At 36.1% G+C, this 10,243-nt stretch overlaps 1 protein-coding gene across 1 annotated transcript; it reads left to right on the top strand.

Annotated features, from left to right (window-relative positions):
- The first annotated feature begins 2,259 nt into the window (after positions 1-2,259).
- On the top strand, positions 2,260-7,865 carry LOC108450599 (protein BREAST CANCER SUSCEPTIBILITY 1 homolog). The gene is made up of 15 exons (XM_017748289.2): positions 2,260-2,366; positions 2,494-2,577; positions 2,667-2,720; positions 2,836-2,906; positions 3,219-3,332; positions 3,525-3,964; positions 4,229-4,339; positions 4,458-5,468; positions 5,565-5,665; positions 5,763-5,949; positions 6,057-6,154; positions 6,251-6,377; positions 6,462-6,627; positions 6,828-6,946; positions 7,207-7,865. Exons 1-15 carry the CDS (start codon positions 2,332-2,334, stop codon positions 7,552-7,554), a joined length of 3,066 nt encoding a protein of 1,021 aa, XP_017603778.2. The 5' UTR covers positions 2,260-2,331; the 3' UTR covers positions 7,555-7,865.
- Positions 7,866-10,243: the final 2,378 nt, after the last annotated feature.

Below are 10,243 nucleotides of genomic sequence, written 5' to 3' on the forward strand. Positions count from 1 at the left end.
CCCTTAGCCGAATTTATCATACACAAACCTCCCCATTCGGTTACAACTCTCCCAATTTCAATTCAATTCAACAACCATGACCAGTTCAAACTTCACCCTTTTACCTAGTCCACAACAACCTCAAGAGAGTTTCAATCCAATTCAACGACTTACTATCCTAATGTAGGAAAGTAATTGTGTTTCGCTTGCAAGGGGATTCAAACCCAAGCCCCTCTCAATAGCTCAACACGACACTTGCCTCCTTGCTACAAACTCTTTTGTGTCATGAAATATCCTCAATTAATTATAAGGTCTATAGGCCAAAGTCCAGGTTCCTTTAAAAGAAAAACCAAAATAAATTGCAAGGGCCAAGACTTGTACCCAAGCCCCCTTGCAACCTTAATGACTCCACAACCACTAGACCATATGCTTCTTTGTGTCATTTATTTAACACAATAATTTAAAAGGCCTACCTCCAAGCATTCAGGGTTTTATTCACTTAAAACCAAAATTTTTGCTAAAGCCCAAGTTTGAACCCAAGATTTCTCCAACACTTCTTAGGGCCATTAACCACCAAAGTAGACATTTAATTGTGTCATTCACTTATACAATTAAATACTTATATACAACCTCCTTACGGACCCATACTCAAGGCCCAAAACTTCTAGGCCCAAATTCGGGGCGTTACATTCATAACCATTTGACCCTTTTAAGTAATGGAACCCTACTTTTACACTTTTTATGATTTTGTCCTTTTCATTTAATTAATCAAGCAAACATCAAAATTTCTTAACGAAATTTTAATACGACTTTACTAGCATCCCATAGACATTAAAATAATAATAATAATAAAAACATCCCATAGACATTAAAATAATAATAAAAAAATTTTACTCATCGAATTCGTGGTCCCAAAACCACTATTATGATTTCACTAAAAACGGGTTGTTACATAACTGAAAAAATTTCAAAAGTGAATGGGGCAAAATAACCTCGAAGAAGGAAACCCATAGAATATGTATACTTATCTCCCAAAACGCACCATTTTGAAAAATAGGCAACATCCAATGGCAACTCACCACTTATTTGAAAATGATATTGTTCATCATTATCACGATTCCCTAGAAACATAGTCCTCAAAATACATTTATGATTGAATCTCAAAGGTTTTTGACACAATGTTTCATTGTCAAAGAATACCACCATTTGCTAAAAGGTAGCTAGACGAATAAGGTACAGTAGAACAAGATGTCTCGAGAAAGGCCATATTATAACCCCCCATTTTGACTTGAATGGGGGGAATATTGTGATACCCCTAATCCATATAAGGATAAGTGGCAAGCCAAAAAAACACTTGAGCAGCAAGCCAGCCGACAGCGAACCAGGAAGTCATCCATGAGTCTTACCTTCTAACACAACCATTCGACAAGCGCAAGCTATCCAATACCTAAACCTTTGGCTTCCATTGGGAACGTGATGTCATTGGTCACCAAACACCACATGGGCTCAACCGCTCTATACCATCAAGTTAGAATGAGCGAAAAGATCTATCCAATCACAAACATCCTTATCCCCTCGAAGGCATCACCCACGTGTTTTGTAATGATGACTAGATGGAAAATCCAACACGTTAACATCGCCTTACATAGGAGTTCCGCTTATAAATACCTCCGGGAACGATGAAGAAATAATCAACTCTCCAAAGATACCGAACCTATACATATGTCAACTTACCCCTAGCTCTCAGCCTTAGTACTCTTCTCGTATCTACTCTTTATAACCTCTAACTCTTCGTCTTGATTGGGTGAACCGACCTTCGTGACAACTGCCACCCTCTCCTCCATATCTCTTCCTTGTTGTCATTATATCAACAAGGTTCGAACTTGAATTATTTATTTAAGAGTGCAATATAACTTAGGACTGTACCTAGGGGGTGATATCAATTTGATTCGATCAGATTTTTTAGATTTTTTTAACCGCCAATCATAATTCGATTTGGCTCAGTTCAATTCTCGATTTTTCTAAATGAATTTTTGGTTTTGAATTTTTAGACTTATTTGACAAAATATAATTTTTATGGCTTTTGAATTTTATTTGATAAAATTTTAAGTTTTTTCATAAATATTTCTAAAAGAATACTTGATTAAAAATTATTTTTTACTATTTTAAATATAAAATATTTATTTTATATTATAAAAATAAAATTAATTATAGATTAAATAAAAGTAGAGTAATCACAATTTTAAAACTTTTATTAGATTCTATAAACCCTCCAACCAACTCGGTTGGGTTCATTTTCAATTATTGTTTGTGAGACCGGTAAAATTAAATAATACAGTAGGATTTGAGGAAATGAAAAGAATGAAAAAGGGCGGCCACGGCTATGGGTAAGAAATATTTGGCGGGTTAAAGTTCGAATTTAAGATTTTGGGTTCAGCGCCTTCTTCTATAACAATCTTCATCCATTCCTATTTCTAATTTTTCCGTCGCTTATTCTCTCTCTTTTCTCTCAAGAAGAAGAAAGGACAATTCATTTCCAAAAATGGGGGATCCAAGTCACCTCGAGAAAATGGGCAGGGAGCTGAAATGCCCCATTTGGTATTATTCTCTTCACCTCTTTCCTCTTTCTTTTAATTTGCTTTTCTTAATTTTAACTACTTTATTAAAGAAATTAAATTATGCTGCAGCTTGAGTCTTTTGAACTCTGCCGTTTCGCTCACTTGCAACCATGTATTCTGCAAGTATGTTATATAGTCCTTTAATTCCTTCCACAGTTTCTTTTTATTTATTTTTGGGTCTAATTTTCATCCATTACATTGCAATCCCTGATACCCAAAACTCTCTGTCACTTTGCAGTGTCTGTATTTTGAAATCAATGAAATCGGGTTCCGATTGTCCCGTCTGTAAAGTACCCTGCCGGCGTCGAGGTATGCTTCATTCTTGAGTTTCTGTCCTTTTAAATTGTTAACCTGTTCGTTGTTAGTGAGTTTAATCCTTCCATCTGTCTAAACCACAATTGGGGCCAGCAACATTACTTTGTTTGGTTGTTCATTTTTGTGTTCTTTGCTACTGTATCAGACAATGTTGTTTCAATTGGTATTACATTTTAGCCGTTGGCTTATATTCAACCATTGCTTTAATTTGTTGAAATAAGTGGCAGATGACAATAACTAACAATCAAGCTTCAGTTGCTTGGCTGCTACACTTTTCAACTTCTTTATTTAATGTTTTTGCTGTAGAGGTTCGTCCAGCCCCTCACATGGATAACTTGGTTAGCATCTACAAAAGCATGGAAGTTGCTTCAGATTTCAATATATTTGTCACTCAGGACGTGCCTCTGGACACTTCAGCAGGTAATATATCCGGATATTCATTTTCATTTTCCACAAGATATCATAAGATTTATGAACAAAAAAAGGACGTATAATAAGATTTACCCTTTTTTTTTTCTTCGTAAAGGCATAATTGTAGACAGGGATATTCTATTTAACCTTATATGTAGTTTGAGTGCTGCCAGTCATCCTCCTTTTTTATGTTCATTACAGATTCCCGAAAGCGAGTTAAAAATGATCTCAATTGTTGTGAAAGAGTGGATAATCGGGGAGCAAACAAAGGAAAAGGATCAAGGGAGGCTAAATCAACGGAAACTTCTGATCCCATTTCTGTGAAGCCTTCTTTTCCAACTAACAAAAGGGTTCAGGTGCCACAATATCCCCTTTCAGAAACACCCATGCTGCCTGAAAAGAATCGAGGTGAATTGATTGAAATCATCAAGGATGAATCTAAAATGAGTTCAGATATTCTGAAGGAGAACAATCTAGGAGAAAAGGGGGAACAAATACTTTCGCCCTTTTTCTGGTTGAGGGAGGAGGATGTAGAAAGGCCAAGTCAGCTTAGTGATGGGGATCAATGTGTGTACGTATCACCACCTGGACTTCCTTCTTTCAGTGATATGAAGGATTCTGATGATGAAGGCTTTTCTAAGGTAAGTGTTCACTTGCTTATGGCATTGCCAGCTAAGTGCATTTCCTAAAATTTGCTAGCCAGTGTCCAAACAATTTTTATTAAACAATAGCATGTGAATCTTCCTTTTATTTATATACTAGTTTTTTGTTTAAGCTACAATTACATTTTACTTAGCTGCCTCTTGCTGCTCTCATGCCTTTTAATCGCAACTGAACTCTGCAAACAGACATGATTTTGTAATGATCTGAAATTTTTTACTTATTTCTTTCACAAAATCATGTAGGAGGAGGTGCATGGAAACCGCGACCATCTGAATCTTTTTGATAATGAAATGTTTGAATGGACACAGGGAGCTTGTTCTCCAGAACTTCTTTCAAGTCCTGTTAAAATGCAGGTAAAAACAATCACCTTTAAAGCCCCCACCTAAAGCTCTTTTGGACTTTTTACTTTTCCAGGGAAATATTTCATTAGGTTTGGTCATTCTCATTTACTGTTATTTCAAACAAATGCAGGTTGCAGACACCTATGAACCTGCATCACAGGGTGCAAATACAGCTGAGCCCTCTAATAATGGCACATGCATGATAACAGGACATGATGCTTCGGAGGAGATGCTGCCTAATATAGAATCTTTCAGAATCCAGTGTGTTAGTAGTAATAAGATCAGGAGTTGTAAATCCAAGGAGTTGGGTAAGAAACAGAGAAAGACTGCCCAAAAGAATATAGCTGACAGAACTAGCAGTCATATTTCTGGAGATCATGTCAATTTGGGAAAAGGGTCTGAAGATTTTAATAAAAAACAAAAAGACGACTGTAGTAGTTCTTCATATTTGGCTAAGACTAGGAAAAATTGTAAGGTGGCTGGTTTGGATCACCATGTAACTGAACCAATGGCATCACATTTTTCTGCCAAAACTCCTAAACAGGAAGACACACCATTGGCTGCCATAGTGGGTATGGGGAAATGTGGTGATGAAAATGAGAATTTGAGGATGGTAAAACGTTGCAGGAAGATCACTGCCCAGTGCGAAAAGAAATCTTGTTCAAAGTTGAAGAAACAAAAGCTAAGTTTGGCTAAGGTTGATACCCCTAAAGAAGTTTCAACCATTTGTGAGCAGAAAAATGAATATATGATTCAACAGAAGTCTTCACTTCCCGTTCCCTTAGCTCATGACAATGCTGCTGAGCAGTTCAGAAAAGGATTGAGTAAACATACTAGAGAAGTAAAGTTGGCTCCGACTTTGAAAAGTGAAAAAAACTCGGGTTGTAAGAAAAAGATTAAAGTTTCTTTTAGTGATGACATGAAAAGTGGGTTGGCTGAAGACCAACAGCAGCGGGGAGGAAATGCTAATATTTCTCTAGAGAGACTAAGTGAAAAGGTTCATGGGAGAACCACTGTTGGAATTTCAGAGAGCTCAACAGCAAAGAAGTTGCCTCCAGCTAATGGAGTGGCACTGCATAAATGTGAGACCATTACAATTAAAATACAATGTGCTTTCTGTCTTTCTATGGAAGAAACTGAGGTTAGAGCTTTAGCATTTCATACCAACTATTATATGACTAAAACAACCAATCTTTTCTATAAATTGCCCAAGCTTATTTTCTAAATAAAATTGCAGGCTTCTGGAGAGATGGTTCATTACTATGAAGGCAGTTCTGTTCCTCTAGATTACAATGGTGGCTCTAAGGTCATACATTCACACAAGAACTGCACTGAATGGTAAAAGAATTCATACTCTATAAATTGTCTTTTGATTTAGACTTTGATTTTATAATCTTGGCATTGTTAATATATTATAGTGAAATTTTTTTTGCAGGGCCCCTAATGTTTATTTTGAAAATGACAAGGCAATCAACCTTGAGGCTGAACTCTCCAGAAGTCAAAAAATAAAATGCTCCTGTTGTGGACTCAAAGGTGCAGCATTGGGCTGTTATGAAAAAAGTTGTCGAAAGAGTTTCCATGTTCCCTGTGCAAAACTAGTCTCACAATGCCGGTGGGATACTGTAAGTATTGTACAGATCAAGCACCTTTCTGTTCTTGATGTGATTTTTTTGAGAAGTTAACACACTATTTCTTTTTAACATGTATTTATTTTGGATCTCATCTATAGGATAACTTTGTAATTTTATGTCCTCTCCATGCCTCCTCTAAGTTGCCTAACGAAAAGTCAGAGTCCCAAGGAATCCGAAAAAGATGCAATTTAAGAGGGTATTCAGAACATTCATTCAGTTTATTTTAGTTTCCAGATGTACTTACCCAGTTCATGCTCATAAAAATTTCATTATATTCTTGCTTCTTTTCCAGACAGTTGCCGATACGCCACAATGAAATTCCTATAAATGATGAAGTTAGTGTGCAGAAGAAATGGAATCCTTGTGAATCACGCAACAAATTGGTTCTCTGTTGCTCAGGTCTCACAGTTGAGGAAAAGGTAAGTGAAACTGACTGTTATGCTTGTGCTTTTTTTTTTTTACAGAAAGAAAATCCTTAACATTTATCCAACTTTGAACTACAGGAAATCATGTCTGAATTTGAGAAATTAGCTGGTGTGACAGTGTTGAAGAGATGGGATTCAAATATTACCCATATCATTGCATCCACCGATAAAAATGGAGCATGCAAAAGAACCCTTAAAATTTTAATGGGTATCTTGGAGGGGAAGTGGATACTGAATATAAAGTGTTAGTACTTTTTTCATGGAAAAAATTCTTGAATTTTAGTGTTTTAAGATTTTTATGAGCCTAGTATAACTGCTTAAATGCATGTGCCGATTATAGCTGCATCTTGTATTCTGAACTTCTGTAAAACATGTGCTTTAGCTTGCATAAATGCATGTGCCAATTATAATTGCATCTAGTAATCTGAATTTCTGTTTGTGTAGGGGTCAAAGCTTGCATCAAAGCCATGAAACTTGTTGATGAGTTGCAATATGAAATAACTATTGATGTTCATGGAATCAGGGATGGTCCCCGACTTGGAAGGCTGAGACTCCAGAATAAGGTCTTTTCCTTTTGGTCTTGGTCTTCAAAATTTTATATTTTCGAAACCTTAGAATGTAGCTGTTACGATGCTCTTGATCTGTCCTAAACTATTATTTCAGTTCATTATTTTGACTCTATTTCTAAAATATAAGATATAGATCAGGCTTCTCGGAAAACTCTTGAAAATGATGCTTGCATGTGTATTTAATATGATCATACTGGTTTATCTGATTTTGTTCTGATCGTTTTCGTTTTCACTGACAACAATGATCTTTGCAGCAACCAAAGCTTTTTGATGGGTGTAAGTTCTATATAATGGGGGATTTTGAACCTTCCTATAAGGGAGATCTACAGGATGTTTTAATCGCAGCAGGAGGTACCATTCTGCATAGAAAACCCATATCAGGTGATCCGGGAGCCCCATTATTGGGTTCCTCTGCATTTCCAATCTTCATAATTTATAGCGTCGAGTTGCCTGTCAAGTGTGACCCCAGCAAGAAGCACATGATTTTAAGCCGCAGGCAATTAAATGCGGAAGCTCTGGCAAGTTCAACAGGAGCCAAAGCAGTAAGCAATTCTTGGGTTTTGAGCTCCATATCTGCATGCAAATTGAGTCTTGGCGAATAATGATACAGATTATAGAACGTCCCTTTCCTTGTATGTCTAAGCAGTTCTATAATTTGTATCTTATGTTTAAATATGGCTTATTCCAGCAATAGGTTTTATATTTTATCGATAGCTTTGGCTGCAAGTATGATCACTTGTACCTGTTGGGCTATTTTACGGACAGTTTACTCTTGTATTGTGTAAGGCGCAGCAGGCAACTAAAGAAGCGGAATTGTTTTCTGCGCATCCAGTACGTGAACTTGATTTTTTTTTTTTTTCACTTTTGTGTCTAAGTTTTTTTTTTTTAATTTGGTATTTAAATGACTTTTTAATTTGGGTTAATTTTTTTTTTCAATTTGATTGTAAATTTGACATTTTTTCTTAATTTGAATTCCCAATGTTATAAAAATTATATTAAAACAATATTGTTAGTTTTAATGTATGATTGATATGTAATAGATATGAAATTTAATGACATGAATGATTATATTTATTTGGTGAATGTATTTTTATGTTTTTTTCATTATAGAGATTTGATCAAACTAGTTTCTCTATTGGATCAATTTAGTTTTTATATTGTTAAAAGAAACAAATAAGATCAAATTGTAATAAAGATAACATTTGTTATTTTAAAAACTATGATTTATTGTTTAATTGAGTTAATATTTTTAAAGTTTTATAATTTTGTAAATGAAATATTTTGTTTGAAGTTGAATTGTAATTGGAAAAATAATTTATAAGACAATTTTATATAATAATGTTAGTTTTGTTACAATTTGGATTTATTTCATTTTTTAATAGTATAGAGATTAAATTGATTCATTTAATAATAGAGTGACTAATTTGATCAAGTCTTTATAATACAGGAGCGTCTTAGGTATTTTAACCCATTTATTTGGAGTTTCTTTTGTTTTGTTAAACAATATTCTCAAATTTTACTTTTTATAAAAGTTGAGATTACTTTGACTATTAATGGTAGGAATGGTGCAAGAAAGGATGCATTTGTCATGTCTTGACAGAATTTGGCATCCATATAGGCCAACAAATGAGTACAAGCACCATCAAATGGCCTAATAATGCTACGTGGAGGTTTTGAGCCTATATGAGTCTATAATGCCTTAGAAGATTTTAGATGTATGTAAATTGGCTTGTCCACACTTGATCACCTTTCTTGTATAGCATTTAATGAGTAGTTGAGAGTTAGTAAGGAGTAGATCTCCATTGTCCATAGTGGACCTTATAACTCAATCTCAACCATTGATGTTCATGGGGCTTTGCCTATAAATAGAGGGACACCTTACCCTCATTTATACATAAGTCATTTGAGTAAATAAAGCTCCTATTCTTTTAAAGCTTTCTTGCATTCTTATTCTCTTTACTAAGTTTGTTAGGAACAATTCGATTCAACGAGAAAAATGCTTACTCGAAAGCTTACTTAGGTAAACTTGTGATCTACTTTTCAAGCCTAAGGTTGCACGATTTCTTAGCTTAAGTTCTAAACATGTGACAAGTGGTATCAGAGCCTAATCATTTCGAGGGAATCAAAGAAGAGTTTCAACGTGGTCAACCAATATTGCGATCTTGATGAGAACAATGTCGTTAACAAGGGGAAGGAGGTTCATCGCCTAGTTCAAAAGATAGGTTAGGGTCCTTGGAGAGTTGCATGGATAAGATGTCCTTAGCCGTGTCCGAGTATGTTACTCGAGTGGAAGACCTCGAGGAGAGGGTTAAAGAACTCGAGATAAAGTGTGAAGAACTCAAGAAGGAGGTTAAGGATGCAAATGAAAGGAGTTTGTCTGAGACCGTGAACGACCTTGTCCAACTGAATAAAGCCTTTAAGGCTATTGTGTTGACATTTGAAAAAGAGATGGAAGAGATGCATGATGAATTCACAAAGTGCAAGACGAACATTGGGGGAGGTGTGCTTGCTATAGCACCAAGACGAATGAAGGTGCCGAAGCCCAAGGAGTTCCTAGGCAAGACGGGTGCCAAGAATGTTGATAATTTCATTTGTGGCATTGAGCAATATTTCAAGGCTATCGATATCGATGACAATGCCACCAAGGCATGCATAACTTCTTTGTATTTTTTTGACATGCTTTTCTTTGGTGGAAATGTAAGAGCGAGGATTCAAAGCGAAATAAGGAAGTCGATATCGAGATGTGGGAGCAATTTCGCAAGGAGTTCTAACAAAATTTTATCCAAAGATACCAATGTTGGGGTGAGGTCAGGCTCTAAGGACTTACTTAACGTGAGGAAGTTCGTGAGTATGTTTGGGAATTTTCGGAGCTTATATTGCAAAGATCCAATCTTGGGGACGAGGAGGCCTTGTTTAGCTTTATGGATGGGCTCAAGCCTTAGGTAAAGTTAGAGATGCAAAGGAGGGGCGTCCAAGACTAGACCCAAGCTATGTTCGTTGCCGAGTCCTTTCTTAAGTTCAAGAAGCAAGACAAAGTCGAGCCCTCCAAGCCTAGGAATAAGGGAAAAGGTGGGGGAGATAATGACTGACCATTCAGAAAAGGAAACGGGAAGCCACCATCTAAAAAGCGGAAGTCCTCCAAGGATGAGGACAAGAAGAAAGACTAGGGGTCAATAATATGCTTCCTTTACGAGGGGCCACATAGAGCTTGAGATTGCTCGATTAAAGCCAAACTTTTGGCGATCATTAATGATGTGAAAGAGCTGGTAAATGAGACGTTCAAGCTTGGTG

The sequence above is a fragment of the Gossypium arboreum genome, chromosome 1 (genome assembly GCF_025698485.1).
Source record: "Gossypium arboreum isolate Shixiya-1 chromosome 1, ASM2569848v2, whole genome shotgun sequence".
NCBI lineage: Eukaryota > Viridiplantae > Streptophyta > Magnoliopsida > Malvales > Malvaceae > Gossypium > Gossypium arboreum.

Excerpts from the sequence above, each read along its gene's own strand:
- LOC108450599 (XM_017748289.2), top strand. The coding sequence starts at position 2,332 with ATGAAAAGAATGAAAAAGGGCGGCCACGGCTATGG. Across the intron at positions 2,367-2,493 it reads AAGGGCGGCCACGGCTATGG|AAGAAGAAAGGACAATTCAT; the intron begins GTAAGAAATATT and ends TTTTCTCTCAAG. Across the intron at positions 2,907-3,218 it reads AGTACCCTGCCGGCGTCGAG|AGGTTCGTCCAGCCCCTCAC; the intron begins GTATGCTTCATT and ends TTTTTGCTGTAG.